General features: G+C 35.4%; 2 protein-coding genes and 1 pseudogene across 2 annotated transcripts; 2 read left to right on the top strand and 1 right to left on the bottom strand.

Moving 5' to 3' along the window:
- Positions 1-7,542: 7,542 nt before the first annotated feature.
- LOC120130961 (probable N-acetyltransferase san) lies at positions 7,543-9,359 on the top strand. The gene is made up of 3 exons (XM_039148102.1): positions 7,543-7,696; positions 8,999-9,055; positions 9,298-9,359. The coding sequence occupies exons 1-3, from the start codon at positions 7,543-7,545 to the stop codon at positions 9,357-9,359; spliced, it is 273 nt and encodes a 90-aa protein (XP_039004033.1).
- Positions 9,360-11,987: 2,628 nt separating this feature from the next.
- Positions 11,988-17,920, top strand: LOC120130960 (annotated as a pseudogene).
- A 746-nt stretch (positions 17,921-18,666) lies between these two features.
- Positions 18,667-21,088, bottom strand: LOC120130822 (mitochondrial outer membrane protein porin of 34 kDa). The gene is made up of 6 exons (XM_039147978.1): positions 20,909-21,088; positions 20,741-20,808; positions 20,088-20,198; positions 19,590-19,676; positions 19,229-19,437; positions 18,667-19,140 (listed from the first exon to the last, which is right to left on the bottom strand). Exons 1-6 carry the CDS (start codon positions 20,955-20,957, stop codon positions 18,834-18,836), a joined length of 831 nt encoding a protein of 276 aa, XP_039003909.1. The 5' UTR covers positions 20,958-21,088; the 3' UTR covers positions 18,667-18,833.
- Positions 21,089-24,872: the final 3,784 nt, after the last annotated feature.

The raw sequence follows: 24,872 nt of genomic DNA, 5'->3' as shown, positions 1-24,872 counted from the left end.
GAAGTACCAAGAGATGTAGCCATTGACATTCCAAATGCATTGCACATATTGAAGGGAATTCAACAACCAATGGATTTCTCCATCATTAAGAAACCAACGTCCATTAAACATCCACACTGGTTTGATATTTCCATTCATATTGTCAATAGTTTTTCATTTACTTATTTTGATTTATTTTGCAGTAATTCGATTCATGTCTGTGGTATTATCTTATCAATTTGTGATGGCAAGGACGATTCAAATGACATAATTTGTCAAGGGAAAGAGCCAAGAGACTTGACTCATAAAGGCTTAACAGACGTGACCCTTCAAGAGCATAAAATTATGAATTTTCGTGATCCAATGGACATGACTTTTGGGATGCCAAGGGACATGATCATTCAAAGCAACATGTCTTCAACATACATGATTTTAAACAAACCATCAAACACCAACAGGAAGTACAATTTTCATTTATTTGAATTCAATCGTGTTTTTGCTTATGATAGTTATCTTTCTTTTCAGGTCATGTACATTCAAAGCACTTATTCAAAGAACATGACTTATGAAAAGAATCCTGTCATAAAGATCCCTGTTGCATCTATTGGATGGGAGAACACTAAGGAGAATTCACCTCTCAATTTGAGGACAAATCGCCTAAAAAAGGGGATGATGATATGATCCAAACTAGCTCCAAATTTCTCCATGACTTGATCACACCATGGATGTTTTTCAAAGCTGATTCTAAGGGAGTTCTTCCTTACTTTATCCTTTATTATCTTCTTTATGCATCACTTAATGCTATAAGAATGCTTTTTCTCCTTAAACTATGCTTGAATAATCATATGTTATCATTCAATTGCATACTATATGATTTTCATGCATAACATATGTTTCCACATCTTTACTTAGCTTTATATTATGTTTACATATGTTTTAGATTCATTTATTATGTTTGCATATCATTTACATATCATGGCAGCATGTATTCATTCATTCATTAACTCATGTCATGTTATTCTAGCTCATGTTATGTTTACATTAGCTCACTAGCTTTAAAACCATATTTCTTTAGCTCATTTTCATGTATGCATCTCTTTTCTAGCTCATACATGTTTTCTTATAGCTCATAAACGTCATATGCCTTCTATCTAGCTTATATTCATGTTATCTTAGCTTCTAGATGATTATTCATAGCTCATATAACTCAAACACCTCACAACATCATGCATTTTACCTTAAATGAGCTCACACATTTCTTACTTTATTTGTTTGTTGATTCATATAGGTGAAACACAAATTAAGGCATATTATGGTAGCTTGGTTAGCTAAAAGGACAAGCATAGCAGCTCACACTAGCTCATGAACGTTATGGCAGCTCATTTCATCACTTAAGGAGCTTCAACCTAGCTCGAGGAGCTAGCATGTAGCCGAACATAGCTGGAGGAGAGATTTGGACCAAATTACTGAAAAGTGGACTAAAGGTAGCTGGAAGTAGATGAGAGAGTAGCTGAGGATTTGAGAAGAACAAAGCTAACTAACTTGAGTTCATCAAGCTATAGCTCACCTAGTTAGCTACCAAGACACTCACCTAGCTTACCTTAAAGCTAGTTCATCTCTAGGCTGCCCATGGACTTCAAGACATCTTCCTATGGTTAAAAACTCACCAAAGCATTGCAAGAATACCCATGTGCATTCATATAGGTTGCCATGAGCATCATGCATTCATATAGGCTGCCATGTGCATCATGCAAGCATGTGCACTCCATGTGACATCAAATAGGCGCCAAAACACCAAGGGATGCTTCCTATTTGGAAAAAGACTCATTCATCTTCATTTTGGCTCCCAAATAACTTCCAAATATATTCAAAACATCCTTAGGCCGAACCAACACCTTACCATTCGGCCAAGAGCATGTATTTTCATTAAAAAAATCATGTGTTTTCAATGGGGTTTCATCCATAGCCGAACCATCATGTATCTATTCTACCTAAACCCTTTGAAAACTATAAATAAACTTTGCATTTCATTTGTAAGAGGACCCTTTTGATAATACAAACTCTTTGTGAGATTATTATCTCTTCAAGTTCTTTTTAGAACTATATCGATTAAGCAAGCTTTCTTAAGTTTGTGGCATCATTCCTTCCATATATACTTCGAGTTCCTAGTTCTTATAACTAGAGGGTTCAAGTCCTTGTTTACCACCCCTTAAAGAAGCAATATAAAGTATGGGTCTTTGTTCTTTAACATTGGTTCTTCTTTGAGTCTTCTTTAAGATACTATCTAACCATCACCATCTTCCATCACCATTCACACCTAAATCAACACCATTCCATTCCCATATTTTCATCATTGAATTATCCTTCATTCATCAACAAGTCATACATCCAACAACATCATTTGGAGGCCGAATTCATCATCACTTGAAGGATACTTATACAACACTTCCGCAGCCTACCTTGATATCATTTCTTTCAATTTCATTTCTTATCAATTTCCATTTCTTTAATTTCTTATTTCTAATTATTCATTTGCTTTCTTATATTGTGCAGATTACTTATCAATTCAAAGTGTAGCATTTGGTGTCTGTCCTAGATCGGGAAACAACAAGGCTGCCAACTTCTCCATTATTGTAGAAGCTTGGATAGCCTTACATCACATTCAGAGTGAACAAGAAAAAGTCCCCTGGAAAATAATCCAACATGTCGAAATGTAGTATTTACACATAATATGAACATAAATATGTAAACCTCGAGAGAGAGTTTAGGGATAAGCGAGATAACGAGTGTACCAGAAGTCCCTCACCAGGCCTCATTAGACTACAAAGATCAATACAAACTCGATCACCTATTCCAACTGCAAGAACTCGAGTTAGAGTGGCTTTAGTCAAGCTTAGCCTGCTGTGAACTTCATTCCTTCTATCGAAATACTCCTAAAAATTTAAAGCATGTCAATGAACAATCGTTGGTTAACTAGAAAATCCAGAAACTAGCACTGATTACCTTCAAATCAAGAACAACTTTGACATCCTCAGCTTTTAAAACCACCCCACCGAGTCCGTGCTCCAAAGCCTACAAAGGAAATATAGTCATTGGATGGAAAATGCAATAGAGAGCCAACTCGACTATACAAAGAGGAACACAAAATCACAGATACTACAAGGATACACCCGTATTTTCTAAGATAACTTGTGAATACCTCAAGAATAGTTGCACTTTAGCAGGTGATTTCGAGATGGCAAACATAGTTGTTTGACTCCCTTGAAACTCTGCCACAATATTTTTAGCAGGTACCACCTAGAAAAATGAACAAGATTACAACATTTCGTAAGACCAATACATTCGATGAGATAAATTTAGTTGAATTTCCAGATTCGTCGACCCGAAAAAAGTCAAAAGATATACAACCAAATTTTAGCTAAGCATAAAGAGCAAGATAACTTAATGAATACCAAATCAAAAAGGTAGATCAAATAAATCAACTCAATGTAGGCTTAGAAAATGAAAAATATGAATCCATATCCAACACTCGCACTCGAGTCCAAATAATATTGGTTCAGAATCTCGTACCTACCAGTCCTGTAAATCAATAACGACATTCCCTATATGTCCAGCATCAGGCTGGAGTTTCTTTAAGTTCGAGGGAGTTGAAACCTGAAAAATGGTAGCGACTCTTTCGCTAGTACTATTGATAGCCTTTCCCTCTTTAATAAAAATAGGTAATTGAGAGCTAATTTGTAAATGAGAAGCAAGTGGGGTACTTACATGTTTTGTGTTTTCATTCATACCAAAACATTGTAATATCTTTTTCAGGTATTTCTTCTGAGTTAAACAAAGTTTGCCACTCTGTCTGTATATAATTGTCTACATGCCAAGAATCTTTCTTGGCCTAACCTAGATCCTTCATATCGAATTCTTGATTCAACTGATCCTTCAATTTGTTTATCTCTTGTTGACTCTTTGAAGCAATCAACATATTATCAACATACAAGAGGAGGTAAATGAATGACCCATCTTGTAGTTTTCGTAAATATGCACAATAGTCGTATTTGCTTCTTGTATATTTTTTCATCCTCATATAACTATCAAATCACTTATACCATTGCCTCAGAGATTACTTCAATCCATAAAGTGACTTGTTTAGCTTACAAACTCATTTGTTACCACCAGCATCTTTGTATCCTTATAGCTCAATCATATAGGTCTCCTCTTCCAAATCACAGTGTAAGAAAGTTGTCTTTACATCGAGTTAAGCTAGCTCCAAATTCAATTGTGCTACTAAAGCCAATAATATTCTAATGGATGAATACTTCACAACATAGGAAAATACTTTATTGTAGTCAATTCTGTTCATCTGGATGTAGCCTTTAGTTACCAATCTTTCCTTGTAGCGAACATTTTTCTTGTTAGGGTATCCATCTTTCTTTACAAATACTCAAGTGCATTTGATTTCCCTTTTACCTTTTGATAAATATACCAAATCCTAGGTGTTATTCTTCTAGAGAGATTGCATTTCTTTATCCATGGCACTTTTCCACTTGTCACTTTCTAAGCTTTGCATTACTTCTTGATAAGTGAAAGGAATATCATCATCAATAATTAGAAGAGCATAGGCCACCATATTTGTAAATTGAGAAGTTCTACAAATTTATCTCCTTAGCCTTCTAATTGCAAGTGGTTCTAACATCTCTAATGATTATTGGGTTTGAACCTCTTATTCTTCTTCTTCCGCTTGCTCCATTGGAGTTTGAAAATCAGTAACATCAATTGTTGGGCTAATCATCATTTGTTGAAGCTCTACATGTTTTGGAGTACACTCCACATGCTGTGGAGTATTTCTCATCTGAACATCTTCATTTGTTACATTTTTCAACATGATAAATTCATCAAAGGTAACATAACTGCTACAAATTATCTTTTTTATGTCTAAGAACCAAAGATGAAATCCTTTAGCTCCATATTTGATCCTAATAAAGAGAGCCTTATTTTCTCTAAGATCTAACTTTGACTCATTCATATGAAAGTATGTTGTGGATCCAAATACATGTAAGGAATCATACTTTATAGGGGGTTTTCCAAACTATACTCTAACGGTGTTTTTTCTCCAATCGTTGATAACGGTAGACAATTGATAAGATGATTAACAAATATCAGCCACATCCCAAAATGGTTTTCCCAACCCAACATTGACCAACATACATCTCTAGTATGTTCAATTTATACGCTCAACCATCCATTTTGTTGTGGTGTATGTCTAACAGTAAAGTTTCGAATAATACCATGCTCTTGGCTAACGTCAAAGAGCATATCACTTTTATATTCCCTTCCATTATCCGTCCTAAGCCGTTTGATCTTCCTGCTAGTCTGATTCTCGATCATATTTTTCCACTTTAAGAAAATTTTGAGCACTTCATCTTTAAACTTCATCGTATACACCCAAATTCTTCTGGAAAAGTCATAAACTAAAGTTACAAAATATTTTTACCTCCCAACGATGTTTTTTTTGGAAGGACCTCACACATCTAAGTGAACATAATCCAAAATGCCTTTCGTATTATGGATAGTTGTGCCAATTTTCACTTTCTTTTTCTTTCCCAGAATGCAATGCTCACAAAAGTTTAACTTGCAAGTCTTTGCACCTTTTAATAATCCTTGCTTTGCCAGAATTTGTAAGGATTTTTCACCAACATGTCCCAACCGCATATACCACAACAAGGTTGAATCCAATCTATATCTCTCGAAACTTGTTGCTACTCTAATAAATATACTACCTTGGTAATAATACAAGTTATTTTTCCTGATATCCTTCATTATCATAAATACACCGGATGTAATCTTTAAAACTCCATCTCTCATATTGACGACTAAGTCTTTATATTTCAAGGCTCCTAACGAGATGATATTCTTCTTTAAACTGGGCATATACCGAATATCAATCAAAATTCTAATTAATCTATCTTGATTCTTCAATTGAATTGAACCTATTCCCATAGTTGTACATGCATTGGCATTGTCCATATAAACAACTCCTCGATTTTGTTCTACTAAATTGGAGAACCACTCCCGATTAGGGGACATATGATATGTATAATCAAAATCCAATATCCACTCGTCTAAATGGAATGTTGATGGTGAAGCAACCAATGATATTTCAGAGTCACTAGTATCATGTTCTGTAACACGTACATCTGGAGTAGTTTTTCCTTTATTCTTCAGCTTTGAGCAATCTTCTTCCAATGATTTTTCTGATGAGAAAAGGCACATTCATATTTACCAAGTCTGGACTTTAGCTTTAATCTACCTCTCCACTTTGACTTTTGATTTTTTGAGCGATCTCTTGCCACCATGGCTTCTACTGCATTATACTTGCTCTTCATCTTGGTTTTCTTTTTAAGATCATAACTATACTAAGTATCATTTACATCTTTAAAGCATATTTCATCTTTTCCATGAAGTAACGTTGTTTCAAGGTACTTAAATTAATTTGGAAGTGATGACAACAACAATAAAACCAAATCTTCATCTTTGAAAGTTTCATCCATGCCCAATAAGTCTGATACTAACTCATTAAATGCAATGATGTGTTCATTCATATTGGTTCCTAGTTGATAATCAAATTTGAATGGTTTTTTTTCTTCATGTGAAGACGATTCTAATAGCTTTTCTTTAGGATTTTTTCCTCCAATGATTTCCACAACTTGCTTGCAGAAGTCTCATTCTTGTAGCCATACTTCTAATCAATGGAAAGACAAGATCAAATCATACAACACGTCATACAGTTGATTGTTTTCCAATCTTTCTCCTCCATATGTGCGGGTTTTTCTTCCTCAGCGGCAATGTCTAGACCTTGTTGGAATAAAATGTCTAGAACCTCACCTTGCCACATGTCAAAATGATTGGATCCATCGAACAACTCCACAGAAAAGCTTGCATTTGAAATTATCCTCCTTACCGGTATAAAGAAGAGCTTGTTGTCTCATATGACCTATCTTTTTCCATGACAACAAATAATGTTCAACAATACGAAATGGATATTATGAACAATGCACCAGGTAAGTTCCTAGGAAAGAGAGGTGGATCACACGGATCGCTTAAATACCAAGTATTTCCTAGCCAGTACTTTCCTAGACATGCACTATCACAATACCACACTACTTTGCAGCAACCGAAATAACCTTTACACTACAAGAAAATATACCTTTAATGACACACGAACGATGACACACGCTAATTTATGACTTGTAAAAATGTGTGTCATAAAAAATATCATGTTTCTTAAAATCTGAACGATTTATATGTGTCATATTTAATAGTCATAATCCAAAAACTTTAGCAAACACACAGAGTACACTTTTCATTGTGTGTCATCTCTAAAAGTCGTCTTTCAATTTCCCCTCATAATTTCCATCACGTATGCATGCTTTCCCGCTTTAAAATTTTAAAGCCTACCTTTCCTCTGTCTTCACACACAACAAATCTATCTATGTCCGTACAATCCCCTCACCACGCCATTGTTATATCCCCCTCCTCAAATCTTTTGTTTTTCTTGGAGAGTTAATAATAATGGGGGTTGGTCGAGAAGTAGCAATATCACTCGATGGTGTGAGGGACAAGAACGTGATGCTGTTAAAGAAGCTCAACACTGCTATCTTCCCCGTTCGTTACAACGAAAAGTACTACGCCGATGCTCTGGCTTCCGGAAAATTCACAAAGCTTGGTTTGCCTCCTTTCCTCCCCCAATTTTTTCTGGTTTTTCGTTATTTTCTTTAGAAAGCATGTTATTCTCCCGTTGTTGTGTTCGATTCTTGTTTGGGTTTTTTTCTTCATAATTATTTCTTTTTGAATCTTGGGGTTTTCTTTGTCGTTCTTCTGTATATTTCATCTAATGGAAAATTTATCGGTGTTCTTTAGTAAATTAAGGAATTTAAGCTGCTGGTCTTGATTTATGCCTTCATTTCTCTTGTTTTTTGTTCTTTGCATTGGTTAATTGTTGTTCTTTTATGGTTTGATTTACATTGACTTTTGATGATATACTACAAGTGGCCTTTGATACAAGTAAGGTATTGTATGTTGTCAGTTCAGTGTGCTCCCATTTGATCATTGGAAAAAGTAATTTATTTGTTGGATTAAACAGTTCCACTTTAGATTACATTGTTCTATTGATTGCGTTCGGAGGCATTTACTAACTAACTAACACATTTAATTATTTTTCAATTGTCAATTTTTTTGGGGGTTTATTGAAACCAAGAAATGACTAGATATTGTTCAGTTTATGCCTAAAAAACACTCTTCAGTTCTGTTGTTGTGCTTGTGATGCCTTGCACTCATATGTTACTGATTGTATTTGGTGCACTTCTTGATTCTGCCATGATCTTCTACTTATTATGAAACGTTAATTGATCCATCCCTATCCTGCATTTCTTTTAAACTTTTAAGCTATAGGTAGTAGCTATAAGTAATTTTTTTCTTAGAATTTTCAAGTCATAAAATCCCTAGCTAAAGATTTCCCAATTCTGAAATTTGCTACCCTGCATTGGAGGGCACTTATTGAGATTTGATGGTCTATAACACTGAAACTGTAGGAATTTCAAAACCTGTTATTTTTTGGAGAGTATTTATCCTATAACTTTCTTCTGCATTGGTAATTGCATATTTGTTTTTCTCCTTAATCCTTAGGTCATGCTCAAAGAAATAGACTTGATTGAAGTTTTGAGTGACTAGCCTCATCTAATTCTACGATCTTAGCAATGTGCAGAGCATGATTGAGATGTCTTTTGTCACAATGCCTTTAGCATTTGACATCAATTACTAGTATGGTGCATTTATGGTTAGAAATAATAAATGTTATTGTTTTTCAATTTGATGGCTTGAAAAAAATTGTGGATGGTTACACATGCACACACTCATATATCATATTACACGAGTTGGGGCCTAATGAGAGATTAAGTTGGAAAGTGACCTGTATAATTCAAAAGTTAGCATGTTATTCTAACAATCACACGTTTGCTTGCTAACTCAGCATATTACAGTGACATCTTTGTTGGATCAATTGCTTGTCGAATGGAAAAGAAGAAAGGTGGGTTCATACATATGGACCTTTAAATTGTTCTAAGCATCTGAGCATTCTTGTTGCTACTCGGGATGCTTAAGTATCATGAAATCATAATCAATTTGATGCTTAGCTAATTGCCTCAAACATGTTTTTGCTAAAATTACGTTGCCATTGATTCTTAGTAAGATCCATAGTTTGTTAAAAACCATGTATCATTGGTTTTTTCGTTTGTCTGAAATTTTTGCTTAAATCTTGAATTTATGCAGGTACTAAGCTATTGAACCATGTTCTTGAGCTTTGTTTGAAGAAATACATACCAGAGATCTAAATGTCAGCCTATATAATCACGAGTTTGTTTTTTCATTTGATTATCAATATATTTTAGTAACTTAATTTGGTTTTTGGTTTTTATAGAAGACATTGGGTGTTGGTGGTGATAGATATAAAAGCAACAAGTTGTTATTATCTTGATTCCTTGGGTCCCACCAATGTCCATCAGCAGTTGAAGCAGATTATTGATGTGTAAGTAACATAAATTATTAAAACATTATAGTATATTCTTTGATATATTTCATCAATTTTTATAGGGCAATGATATTGTACACTGCTCAAAGTGGATCTAACAAAAGGGTTAGCCTAAATTGGATCAATGTTTTGGTGAGGACTTCAATCAATCATTCCTTGTTTAAATTGCAGCTTTCATTTTGACTAATCGTTTATTGTAAACTGTTTGTAGTGTCCCCTTCAGTCGGGAGGTACCGGTTGGATATTATGTTTGTAAGTTCATGAAAGAGATAGTCGAGAACGAACTTGAAGTGCTGGTTAATAAGAATGTAAGCAAACTTTTCTGATACACATCTGTCATATCATACATACACATTAGTCATACAACAATCATATGGACTTGAAGTAGGATGCTATTCTAAACAAATTAATGCAAGTACTTGTTAGCAAGACTGAAAATGTGAATTCGTGCCGTGATAATGTATATAATTTATATGGGAAGTTTTACTAATTAAATGTGTAAAATTTATTTTTACATATGCTTCAAAGAATGCATATGTAAAATTGGTCATTTTAGTACTCTTTGATAGTTATATACTTCACTTTAAATAAGTATAAGTTATATACTTATTTCATATTTTTTACTTAGGTTGGCGATAGGAAGGAAGAATACGCGGATGATGACATTGATGATATTTGCAAAGAATGAGTATCTTATGTGGTAAACTTTATTATGCCATGATATTTTGTATCGACATATGATTACAATATTTTTTATAACTTAATGTTAATATATTGTATGCAAATGGATTGCTTATATATAATATGATATATATATTTAGTATTATGAGGCATTAAATGTGATTTAGTATTACGACATACAATCACGACACACGAATGTGTGTCATCTTTTTAATGACGTGTTCTTCAATGACATGCAATGTAAGTCGTAAATGTAAGTCATAAATGCGTGTCATAAATTTGGCACACAAATGTGTGTCATCTTCATTTATGACGGGGGCTTTAATGACGTGCAATGCACGTCATAAATGCGCGCCATAAATGCGCGTCATAGATTTATGACACACAATTGTGTGTCATCTGAGATTTATGAAGTTGGCTTCAATGACACGCATTTGTGTGTCATCTGCACCCATAGATGATGCGTAATGCGCGTCATTAAAGGGTTTTTTCTATTAGTGTCACTGAAGCTCTGGTGCCAATTGTTGGGGAAACTGGATTATATCCCACACGAACATAGCTTCAAATCTGAATTAAAATATGAAGATCAAAATTACCGAAATTTACACAACAAACAAATCTATCAAACTATTGAGTATTGTAATCCAATGAAAAATCAATATTGAACGATTAAAATAAACAATGGAGAGAACACGTAGAATTTACGAGGTTCGACGAAATGTTGTCTACTCCTCGGGCACTACCACTGGATGATAACTTCACTATTACCAAAAATGGTACAAACAAATGGAATTGCATAAGAATTCCCAAATAGAACAAATGGGAGAGAGTTTGAGATTGAGATGATTTCAAATGAAATAGTTAAGCCTATTTATAATTGAGCTTTAGGGATTGATCTTGTAAATAATCTAATAGTTTAGGGACCAAATGACAATTATCCCATGCACCATGTAATATTAAACAAATGGTTTTATTTAATTTTAAATTAAATGACATTGAAACTCGCATTCCAAGCCATTCGTAATAGGTAAATCAACATGCATGAATGGAAACTAGCTAGCTTTTGTCGTTTTAGATATAAATTTTACTTTAATCTAACGTATCTTTAAATGAAACAAAACTAAATTTAAGTATGATTCAAAAATTAATTAAATGAATAAAACGGAATAAAAGTAATAATTAAAATATTAAATATATAATTTAATTTAGAGAATAATAATGTGACTAATCTACCTGCTACGTCATTGCACTTACTTGATTGGTTTTTCAAGTATTACTAAATGGGGAATGGGGATAAACTTAAAATTTTATGTTGTGAGATGAATTTTTAAAATGGTAAGAAGGATGAATTTATAAAGTTATAAAAATATAAAAGTAAATTATCAATAAAATGTATATAAGATATATGAAAATATTAGTCAGAACATATGACAAACTATTTTCCTTAAACATTAGACACATAAATGAACGTAAAATAGTATTCTTGGACATTGATTTTGCTTTGCCTATTAATCATTGAATTTTGGCTGCTTAAATTTGGGTGCTTAAATTTGGTGTATCTTATCTCTTCATTGACAATATAAAACTCGTTCCCCATCAAGCTTTCCTCAATTTCCTTTCTGCCTACCAATATCTGTTATTCTTGATCATATTAGATTCAGGTAAGAAATTTCTTTTATATAAAATAAAAAACTTTGAAATTCTGCATTTGCTTATAAATCCCTTTTTTTTTATTAATCGATCGTATTGCATGTTTTTTTATATTTTATTTAGAGTGGTAGCCATGTAAATCTTCAAGAAAGCTAGCGTTGTTCGTTTACAGGTGTTTACAAAACACTTACTCACAAGAAAACTCTCTAGTATTGAGAGAAAGAAATGATTTGGGATTTTGGGATGATTTTGAAGCTAAATGAGCTAGGGTATTTATAGTTGAAACTTATGGACTAATATTTGAAAACACCCTAAAGTGCAATGACTAAAGTTGGTTGCCAAACTTTGAAACTAACTTTTAACAATCTCCCACTTGAAGACTAATTTTAATCTGTCTTTACACCTCGATCAATGCAGCAGTATTTTTGGTCTTGTTTCCGTAGTCACCGTCTTTGTCAACATATCTGCCAGATTTTGAGCTCCACTAATCTTTTCAAGTTTCAAAATCCCATCTTCCAGAAGAGATCGGATAAAATGATATCTCAATTGTATGTGCTTCGTCCTGGAATGAAAAGACAGATTCTTTGCTAGATGGATAGCACTTTGACTGTCACAATACAAGACATTGTTTTCTTGTTTCTTGCCTAACTCTTCCAAGAAACTTTGGAGCCAAACCATCTCCTTGCTAGGTTCGTAACAGCGACATATTCTGCTTCAGTTGTGGAGAGAGCAACTATCTTCTGTAGTTGAGAAACCCAACTCACTGCAGTTCCTCCTAGAGTATAGACATACCATGTAGTGCTACTTCTGATGTCAATATTTCTGGCTAAGTCAGCATCTACATAGCCTGTCAATATCGTATCTCCACCTTTGAAACAAATTGCTTTGTTTGTGGTACCTCGCAGATATCTGAGGATCCATTTGACTGCTTCCCAGTGTACCTTGCCCGGATTATTCATGTACCTGCTAACGGCTCCACTGCATGAGCAATATCTGGTCTGGTACATACCATGGCATACATCAGACTTCCAATTGCTGAGGCATACGACACCTTTACCATGTGTGCACGTTCTTTCTCCGTCTTTGGTGATTGTTCTTTGGAGAGTCTAAAATGAACACCTAAAGGTGTACTTACTGGTTTAGCATCTTGCATGTTGATCCTGGAGAGTAATTTGTTGATGTACTCAGCCTATGATAACATCAAAGTCCCCGACTTTGTGTCTCTCTTGATCCTCATCCCAAGAATCTGCTTTGCAGCACCCAGATCCTTCATAGCAAACTGCTTCGACAATTTTTGCTTCAAGTGTATAATCTCTTGCATGTTTGAGCCCGCAACGAGCATGTCATCAACGTACAACAATAAAATAATGAAGCTATTGTTGAACCTCTTGATGTAGCAACAATGATCTGCTTGGCATCTGGTAAAACCACTACTACCCATGAAGCTATCGAACTTCTTGTACCACTGTCTAGGAGCTTGTTTTAAACCATACAAGCTCTTCTTCAACCTGCATACCAGGTTTTTCTTGCCTGCCTCTATGAAGCCTTCTGGCTGCCTCATATAGATTTCTTCCTCCAAATCACCATGAAGGAAAGCTGTCTTTACATCTAACTGCTCAAGATGTAAATTTTCTGCAGCTACAATTTTCAACATCAGTCTGATTGTAGACAGTTTTACAACTGGAGAGAAAATTTCATTGTAGTCAATACCTTCTTTTTGCTGAAAACCTTTGACAACCAATCTTTCTTTGTAGCGTTTGCTCCCATCGTGCTCTTCCTTGATCATGTAAATCCACTTGTTGTGGAGTGCTTTCTTGCCTGGTGGTAATTCAGCTAATTCCAACGTCTAATTTGACATAAGCGAGTCCATCTCATCTTTCATGGAAGACTCCCACTTGACTGAATCCTCCACTGCATTGCTTCATCATAGCACTCTAGTTCACCATTGTCAGTCAGCAACAAGTATTGCAAAGAAGGCGAATAACGTTGGGTTAGTTTAGGAATTCTGGAGGAGCATCTTAGTTTCAGTGTGCCTTGTTCTTCTTGAACTGCTTCAGGACTGATCTGAACATCATTTCTAGAAATCTCCTCGAACTCAACAAATTCCTTTGTTTCAGCTTTGGTATTGGAGCTGCTTGATTCTACAATTAACTGTCTTTGTACATCACATTCTCATTGAATATGACATCTCTACTTCTGATGATCTTCCGATTTTCATAGTCCCAAAACCGGTAGCCGAACTCATCACCACCATAACCAACAAAGACACATTTGTTGGACTTGGCATCAAGTTTACTTCTTTCAGCAGAGTTTATGTATACATAAGAAATACAACCAAACACTCTTAAGTATGAAAGATTTATTTCTTTCTTGCTCCAAACTTCCTCTGGTATTCTGCCATCCAAATGAACTGAGGGCCCATGGTTGATCAGGTAAGCTGCAGTGTTGATAGCTTCAGCCCATAGAAATTTGGGCAATCCGACATATATCCTCATGCTTCTGGCACGTTCATTCAGAGTTCTATTTATGCGCTCTGCTACGCCATTCTGTTGCGGTGTCATGGGAACTGTTGTCTCCATCTTGATCCCATTGTTTGCGCAAAATTCTCTGAATCAACGATTTTTTTACTCTCCTCCATTATCAGACCTCAACTGCTTGACTTTCAGACCAGTCTCATTTTCCACCATGGCCTTTCATTTTCTGAAGGTATCAAAGACTTCTGATTTTTCTTCAGAAAATAAACCCACACATTCCTTGTAGAATCATCGATGAAGGTGACATAATATAATGAGCCTGCAAGAGATGGAACTGGAGATGGTCCCCATACATAGTATGAACCAACTCTAACTTTTCAGCCTTGGGTGTCTTACCAATCTTTGCAAAGCTAACTTTCTTTTGTTTGCCAAAGATGCAATCCTCGCATAGTCCGACATCTACATTCTTTAGATCCGGCAACTTCCCCTTTGATAAAAGTGTCTTCATCCCTTTCTCGTTCATATGGCCAAGCCTTTGGTGCCATAGATTTGATTTTCCATCAGCATCTGCTACTGCAATGATATTCTCTAAATTTGAGGTTATATAGAGAGTATCAGTTTTCTTACCACGAGAAATGACGAATGCTCCTTTGGTAATCTTCCATTCACAGCCTGAAAAGGTTGTACTATATCCTTCTCCATCAAGTTGTCCTACAGAAATCAAATTCCTTTTGAGGCCATGAATATGTCTCCTCCTGCCAGCTTCCAGGTGGTCTGGTTTGGCAGCTTTAATCGGATGTCTCCTTTTCCGACGATCTTCAAGGTTTCATCATCAGCTAGATGAACCCTCCCAAAATCACCACTGACATAGTTCTCCATGATTTCTCGGCATAGGGTGGAGTGGAAAGATGCTCCTGAATCCAAGATCCATGATTCAATCGGACTATTGACGCTTAGAATCATGGCATCACCTGTATCCTCTGTCACGTTGGCAGATTCCTGTGCGCCGATATTTTTCTTCGGTGCTCGGCAATCCTTTTTAAAGTGGCCCTTCTTGCCGCAGTTATAACAGGTAAAATCTTTCTTTCCCATTCTTGATTTTCCCGTTCTGGATTTGGATCTGCCACGATTTGAATTTCTTTCTGAAGTTCTCCCTCTGTACTCCGTGTGCAAGGCTGAGGAGGTTGATGCTTCACCCGATTCTCTCTGTTGAATTTCTTCACTCAATACCAGATCCTGAACATCTTTGAATTTTAATTTGCTGTTTCCCGACGAGCTGCTGACTGCTGTAACAATAGCATTCCAACTGTCTGGTAGAGATGATAAGAGAATTAAAGCTCGAACTTCATCATCGAATCCAATTTCCACGGAACTCAACTGGGTTGTGATTGTGTTGAGTTCATTTAGGTGTTGAGTCACCGATGCCCCTTCCGCCATCCTCAAATTGAACAATCGCCTCATCAAATGAACTTTGTTTGAGGCCGATGGCTTCTCATACATACTGGAGAGAGCTGCCATAAGACCCTCCGTGGCCTTTTCCTTTGCTATGTTGAAAGCAACATTGCGGGATAACGTCATTCGGATAACTCCGAGGGCTTGTCTGTCGAGAAGAGCCCAGTCTTCATTCTTCATGCCCTCTGGTTGCTTTCCTGAGAGGTTGATATAGATTTTTCTGGTACAAAAAATCTTCAATCTGCATCTTCCAAAAGCCAAAGTCCGCACCGTCGAACTTTTCAATTTTCACCTTCCCTTCGTCTGCAGCCATCGGTCCCACTCGAATCTGGCTTCTTTGGATCGTTCTGACAATTTTCGCGAACCACCGTGTATTAGAACACCTCCGTCGATAAATTTGTATCGCCGACAAAATTTCACTATTCACGAAATTCACTATTCATGTGAATATTAACCTCGCAAAAAATTGACAAAATTCACAACCAAAAGCTCTGATTACCAATTGTTGGGAAATTAACAGAGTACGAGTAATTTTCCTATAACCAGATTAGTGAGAATGCGAAATAAAAGCGGAAAAATAATACCCGAAATTGATAACGGAGTTCAGCCAATTTTGCTTACGTCTCCGGACTGCTGCAGATCTTTTACTAGAGAGAAAATTTACAGGTGTTTACAAAACACACTACTCACAAGAAAGCTCTCTAGTATTGAGAGAAAGAAATGATTTGGGATTTTAGGATGATTTTGAAGCTAAATGAGCTAGGGTATTTATAGTTGAAACTTAGGGACAAATATTTGAAAATATCCTAAAGTGCAATGACTAAAGTGAATTTACCCATTCTATTTTCAACAAACATTTATCAAACTTTACCAAACTTTGAAAACATTTTTCAAAAAAACATTTACCAAACTTTGAAAATCATTTTTCAAAGTTGGTTGCCAAACTTTGAAACTAACTTTTAACAGTATTGCATGTTTGTTTATATTTTATTTAGAGTGGTAGCCATGTAAATCTTCGAGAAAGCTAGCGTTGTTCATTTATGTAGCCACCACGACAAGTTCTTAGTAGCCAACGATGAACAAGAAACCGTCGGCCAAGATCGAGATGATCATCGACGAATGCGCGGTGGACAGTGGAGTTCCCCGAATCAAGTTCGTTCCATATTCGTCTCAGAAGTTGTCACGGAAAATACTTAACTGCTTCAAATATACCGTTTCTCATCGGACTCCGAGGGAAAAGGGTGTTGCAAATGTTGCCGAGACGACTTACATCTGCAGTTGAATGGGAGGCCCTTAGTGAAGGCGTTCAGGTTAGGTTCAAGACGCGTTATGGCCAGTATTTGCGCGCCAACGGCAGGTTCCCGCCGTGGATGGGTCACATTACGCATGATATCCCTCATCGATCCATCACACAAGATTGGATTCTTTGGAACGTTGAGATTTTAGAACATCGGGATGACGAACCTTTGCCTCGTCTTCTGCCTCCTCCGGTGGATACATCGTCTTCGCAGCATCCAATCAATAAAACCAATATCGAATCAAATTCAGATGATCATGCTTCACCTTCACAGATCTCACTTAGGGGACCTATAGCGTCTACACTTGAGGTTTGATGAACATGGTCTGGGTTTAATCGATGAATTTATTTACGTTGAGAGCCTGATAACTCAACAGAAGGTTCACTGGCGGCATTTGAAGGAAGGGTAATCAAGTACGAAGTGGTCGATAAAAATGGTGATGTTGATGCGATGGTCGTAGAGCGAAGCTTCACGTTTAAAGGAAGTGGGGTGGTGGGGTTGAAGAAGATGTTGAAGGAGGAGACAGGTGTGGATGAGGAGTTCACCATTTGCTCGCGAAACCCTTTGAACGGCAAGCTTTATCCGCTTCGATTGCATCTTCCTCCAAACAATTCCGCCATGCACGTTGTTGTTGCTCCTCAATCATCTACAGGTTGTCAATTTATAATATAATAGTAGATTAAATTGTAAAAAATTAGTTAATCTGAGTAATATAATACCAGTATATTAAATTGATGTTTTTCCATAAACTAATAATCATTGTTTTTGTGGAATTTATACCAGCGGCGAAAGATCTTGGGAGTAGTTGAGCCTTACACCCTACTGCACATACGACGGGCTGCTAATGAAGTCACAGGGAGGGGGAAAGGAACAAAAATGCTTAAAGAATTAATGTAGCGTATTACTTGTGCCATTTTCAACAAAGGACATGCCTTCCAACAGTTGGATTTTCCTTTTGTTAGATTTTATATGAAACAACTTGTCCGTAATTCTTTCATTTGTTGCACAGAGTAATATTATCCACTTCCATTGAGAAAACCAACCTACTAAAGCTTTGAATTGGTTATCTATATGTAGAAAGCATGTCAAGGCCAATGTGGTATTAAAAGCTACTCATTTCTCTCTTTTTCAAAAAGATAAAAACTAATCCAAACATAAAATTTTCCAATTAAACAAAATATAATCTGTTCGTAGACACAAGACATTCCTTCAGGTTCAATAGGAAAGTAAATGCCAAATTTGGACCAAGCCATGCCTTCGAAGTGGGTGTTTAACGGTGAAGGAATTGCATCTTCTAAAAACAACCATACAATCTTACTACGGATTACTATATCATCGAAAATATCAAAACTTGATAACATGAAAAATATTCTCAATTCCACCTATTAAAAATCGCTTAATAATAGATCCAACCAACCAGCCTTTTGAGAAGAGAAAAAAAAACAGAAAAATCCGATAAAGGGAATGAGAGAAACAATGATGATCGGCTTATTAACACGTTTCATGCAAAAAAAAAAAATACCTCAAAAGATATGTAAAACAAGACATGGTTAAAAGAAGTTATATCGCCTCTATTTTTCTCCACTTCATTATTTTCTAAAATGAAAAACCATTGGCATAAAGGAATATTGGATGGCAACACCATCAAAGTCGATAAACAGAAAATTCTTAAGCCTACCATACTCTTTCACCAAAATGAGCTCATTATGTCATAATAAGTTCTCAAGGCTTAAGTGCCAAAGCAAGTCCCACCTTGGGGCTCTTGTCAATCGACTTTGTATCCACCTCTCCAGAAACTGTAAACAGGGACTTCGGACGCCACTCGTGCTGGATTAGAGCACCCGCCTTGCCCACATTGTTCACCCGTGCCTTCACGGTGGTCAATGGATCCAATGCATGTTGTGTTCCCACAGTGATGGTGTTCACATTGGTAGAGAAGCTATGGGTCACTTCTGCACCAACAGCGGTGTTAGTAAACGGGTTCACAATATGATAGTAGGATGCGTTGACAGAGTCACCCTTTTCGTTCCTGCACCAATCAACAAGGTATTAAGATAGGGACATATACTCTTCGAATGTTCAGCTTTAGAAAGGTACATAGAAACATAATCACATACAGAGCCAGTGAAGCAGTGAGATCCGCATTGGTGAAACTCAATCCAGCATTGCATTTGGTGAAATTTCCAGTCTTTGTGTCGAACGAGATATCAGTACCGAATGCAAGAACATTTGTCCCAAGTACACCCGAGAAGTTAACTACTGGGTTTGCAGTTAATCCAATGCTTGAGCTTATCCCAGAATACTCATGCAAATACTGGAGTTCAATCTGGTATACATGGAGAGAAAATAGACAAGTCCAACAGCATCAGGAAGCTGTACCAATGCTTAGAGGAAATTGCAAGAAGCTCTCGTGCTAAAAGACAACAAAATGGTAGTTCCCGGTGTTACAAATTGAAATTTGATGACAGAATTGTGTACCTTTCCAGACCTCTGATCAGGGACTCTAAAGCTAAAGATTGTCTTCAGCCCAGGTGCAGGCTCATCAACCGTTATGGTGGTAAATAGCTGAAAAATGCAAACTTTAGTACAACAAATAATGTTCAACATAGCTTATAAAAGTTGGCATGCACAGAAATCATTAGCAAAGGAATACAAGGAAAAAAAGAAAGAAACTATGAACTCAACCAAAGAGATCCTTTACTTGCATGGCATTTCTACCAAAGAGATTAGATCCCCAAAAGTTACATCATGATCCAGTTATATTATGTTCTAAATGATGTTATCAAGCACACATTCTCCTGGTTAAAACACATGTTTCAAAGTAGAGGGGATAATCCGTGCATGGAAAAGGTAAAACCAATTGAGAAAATAACATCATATCTCACGCACTAAAAAGAAATTGTAACCAAGCAGTCCAAGTTACACATCAAATAAACTACAAATCAACAAATAAAAAAAAACAGACAAAATACTTACATTGGAGTTGGTGTCCACTTTAATATCAGTTGTAACATTCTTGTTCTTCAGCTGGGTGTTAACATCAGCTAGAAAGAGTTCCCCTTTCTTCGTTCCAGCGGAGGTGATTGCCTAAAGATAAAGAGGGAAAACCCAAGAACAAAGAATTAGTTCAAATTCAAGAAATCAAGCATCTCACAGAATACATTGAAGTCAAAAGAATGATATAACCATGCTAAAATCCTAAAACATAATAGCAAGAAATGAACTAAATCAAAACATATATAAGAGTCAAAAAGATGCATCTATATAATAGACTTTAAGACCAGCTTAAATTATTCGTTCTTTTCGTAATTAACATAACCTTACCATAAGACATGCATGAAAAATGTTCCTACAAAACCTAAAGAAAAATAAATTCAAAATGTAAACAAAAACAGCATTCAGGTTCACTGAAATAAAAAAACATGCCTTTTGTACCAAGCTAAAGAAACCTAAGAAATCTCAACAATATCATAACAGGAAAAAAATCAAAACTTGGTTCTCACAGAGCATAGCAACTAAAATCAATTCCTTAAATAAAAAAATCTAGAGGAAAATAAAATAGATAAATCCAGAAAATAAAAATCCAAAATTTAACCCCCAAAGAAAAAGAAAAAATATTAAGAACTTACAACTCCAGTGGGAGAGGTAGTAGTCAGAGTGAACTTTTGGTCAGTCTGATAGTCCTTGTAAAGAAGGTCTATAAAACCCAAAAAATAAAATAAAAATAAATATTAGAGCTTCGAAGCTTCAAATAGATACGAAATTTCTGCTAAAAAAAATAAATCGTATTTTTATACCTCTGGCTTTCTTGCCGATTTCAGTGTAAAGACCAGGACCCTTGCCCATCTTGTTTTCTTTGGGGGAGGAAGACGCTTGAGGGAGAATTTCAGTGATAAAAGAAGAAGAAGAATGAGAAATGAAGGTTCCTTAGAGGTGGATAAATAAATAGGGGAATCCAGAACCCTAAACCACCCATTCCGGGGATTGGGGGTTCAAATATTTTTTTATTAACGAAAAACTGTGAACCGTGGGATGATAGAGGTGAGTCGGTTTCTCTTCGCTTTAACCGTTGATCCTACTCGGCCATCAAGAAACATTTCTTTAAAAAATTGGGTTTTTCTTTTTATACTAATTGAATTCTATTTCTTGGTCATGGAAATAAGATTTTGTGTTGGTGATTACTTTTTAATACTAATCGTTGTTTTTAAATATCTAAAAAATTCAAACACCTATGTAACATTAATTTCATTTTAATATTCTCAAACTACATTTTACCGAAAAATAATATTCTCAAAGTTTTTTGTCTCAACTTTTCAACTTTTTATTTTCTAAATTTGCCGACAAATTTATTAAAAGAAGAACTTAAAATTGTTAAAAAGACGAAGAAATTTGGAAACAGAAAGAAAATGGCGTAAAAATGGTGCTTCAAAAAAAGAGGTGTAGGTGAAAGGTGGATACTCATAACATAGTTTCGAAGATTACATCATATTTACATCAATACACGAATAATAGTCAAATCTTATTAAAATTTATATTGAAAATTAAACATTTATATTAAAAATTAGATAAAATGTTAATATTATTTGATTAATAATTAAATTAAAATGTTATTATATCAAAATATTTGGGAGGTGACAAAGTCGTTCCTGTCTAAGAACAAGAAACTCTAATTGTTACCATAAATGCTTCTACATTATAATTTTAGGACTAACATACATCATAGTGATAAAAGTTGGGCACATTAACTTATAGCTTAATTATCATAACATCCGGATAAATCAAAAAATTAATTCTAGAGTTTTTTTTTACTAAAGTTGAGTTTTACATTTAAAATAAAAAATGTGGTTTGGTCATCAATCTTTGTTTGATATATTATTAGATCACCTAAAGTGTAACCCCTCATACCGATGCGGGTAACCAGATCCGATCTGGAGTGTCACATTAGGGCCACCGGAGCGACCCACTGTAAAAATAGCGGAAAATTTAAAATTTTTATTAAAACATGTAACTTATAAAATGATTTATCAGTATACATAAATAAAACAGATTTTCAAACTCGTATATAAAACAAATTACAATTACATGCCCTCTAATCACATGTACCATACTCTGCAAGCAACGCCGGAAGAACTTCTTTACTGATGTCGATAGATGCACTGTACGTTTCTTTTAACCTGAAAATATGAGTAACAGAGTGAGCTTTGGAAAGCTCAGTAATAAAGAACTACCAGATGATGCTGAAGAATGTGCAAATACAGATAAACATATATTTCCTTATCGGTTTAGACATCTACAAATCTTTATGTTGAGGGAAAATCCTACTAATATTTCAGGTAGTAACAGACAGTGAGCTTTCAGTTCAGAGAAATATTTCGGATGACTAAGTTCAGGAGATCAGAATAGGTTATCTAGTGTGTTCCCACCAAAACCAGTGAAAAGATACAGATCTTTTTAAAACAATAGCAGTTTAAAACATATTTACCCTTGCACAAAGCAGAGGAGCATGCAAAATCGGTAAGGTCTTACCCTTCCACATAGAAAAAGAGCATGGGGAAACTATAAGGTCTTACCCTTGCACACAGCAAAGGAACATGGGGAAACTGTAAGGCTTACCCTTGTACACAGCAAAGGAACCTGGGGAAACTGTAAGGCTTACCCTTGCACACAACAAAGGAACTTGGGGAAACTGTAAGGCTTACCCTTGCACACAGCAAATGAACCTGGGGAAACTGTAAGGCTTACCCTTGCACACAACAAAGGAACCTGGGGAAACTGTAAGGCTGACCCTTGCACACAGCAAAGGAGCATGCGATAACGGTAAGGACTTACTCTTGCACATAGCAGAGGAGCTGAAATACTTCCTCCAATCATACCCCCAATGACAATAATAAACATGTATGTATTGGAGTGAAAACGGTAATTAATCCATTAAAATATAAAATTGTTTCATATTTAGAAATCAGGTACAAAAATACCGTAACCAGAAACCATATCTGAAATATATGGTGAATCAGATATCAAAATAAACTGTATTCAGAACATCGAGTATTGTCTCATAAAAATGTTCAGTATATGATTTATCAGATCATATTTTCCAGTGAAAACAAGACCCGATAACATATTTCAGGTAACTATAGATCATAAAACCAGTAGATTCCAAGATGTCGTAAATCAGGAATAATTCATATTTTTTGTGAAAATCGTAATCGGAAACATATAACATGTTGCCATGGTTCGTAAACCAATAAATCAATAATTTCGTTGAAACTCATTTAAAAACATATAAAATCGTCATGTAGTACATATGGAAACACACTAGAATATCCAAGTATTTTTCAGAGACACTTGATTGTTATCAAAATAGATAACATGAAATTGATGTAATTTTATCGAATTCAAGGAACGAGATCCTATTGAAGGGAATCGATTGCTAACCGATCTAATCTGACATTTAAGGTTGATACTTTAAAATCACACTATGATTCATGTGTGTCAAGAAAGTGTTTAGGAACCTTTATAGAAAATAATTCTAGATTCAGATTTACTGAGAGTGATTTTGTTACCCAACAATCGGGGTATTCAGGAGTATGTATTTAATTAACAGGATTTTAGTCCAATTGAACCTAATGGGGTATTCAGAATTCTTTACATCTGAGTTACTTGTATTTTCATATATGACCGTAATGATTTAAGTTGAAAAGGGAGAAACGAAGATTTAGGGAACTTATAATTTGTGTCAATCTATCAGATTATCGAACAACTCGAGCTGAACAACTCCTAAAACTAATGCCTGTTGAATGGTCAATTCATTGCCCTTCTAGTGTATTCACTCTTTAATACCAACAATTCATGTTCATAGATCATCTTTAGAATCATCGATGAATATATCTTAAGGAGACAAACATATATTCCATAGGACTTTATTCCATTTCCACGTTTCAACTGTATCAGGACACATCGACTTACTTGATTTATGGTTCATAACCCATAGGGATGGTACATCATGTAAGTTCATCAGAGTTTCCAGACTTATCCAAATCATTTACTTAATTCTCAATCATTGAAGTTGCTAAGTTCATTTATTAGTCAAGTATATCCTGATCACTTCAGAGTTTCCAAAGTAATTTGGTCGTTTCAACGATTCAGACACGTACAATACTTCCATTCAGTTCATTTCAGAGATGTGGGTATTAGAAATTTAAAGGTTTAGAGATATTTTAAGCCATTATACACTTTAGGGCATTTTGGTCATTTTACACTTTAGGGGTAATTTAGTTATTTTACAGATATTATTTCAATCCTTTCCTTCCGTCCGGTCTTATTATTTATTTCAAAAGTATCATCTTTTCCAGTCCTTCCGAACAATCCTGACAAAAGAGCACCCTCGATAACTTATTCTCAACTTAGAGATTTTCAGATCAATTGCCTTCTCAGAAGTTACAACTAGGTTATCAGGAATTTTCTATACAAAGACAGAATCTTAACAATTAAATCCGTAATTTATCGGGTTAGTTACGAAATCTTAGGGTACTTTCTCATTCAGGGTCAGCTTGGACTATTTTTACCTCTCAAGGCATTTTCGTAATTTCATAACCAGATAATTTCGGTGTTAAACTCTTAACAAGGATAATATAATTTGGAGATCCTAAGGTTAATTATTTTTCCCAGATAATCTCTGAACTTGAAATTATTCCTTATCAAACTTCTAGTAATTTGTACATGTCATCTTGGTTTTAGAAATCGGTTATCCAAATTTTCTAA

This window comes from Hibiscus syriacus, unplaced genomic scaffold (assembly GCF_006381635.1).
Source record: "Hibiscus syriacus cultivar Baekdansim isolate YM2019G1 unplaced genomic scaffold, ASM638163v2 tig00110548_pilon, whole genome shotgun sequence".
NCBI lineage: Eukaryota > Viridiplantae > Streptophyta > Magnoliopsida > Malvales > Malvaceae > Hibiscus > Hibiscus syriacus.
Note: the sequence above shows the minus strand (reverse complement) of the source record. Positions and strands in the feature narration are given on the sequence as shown.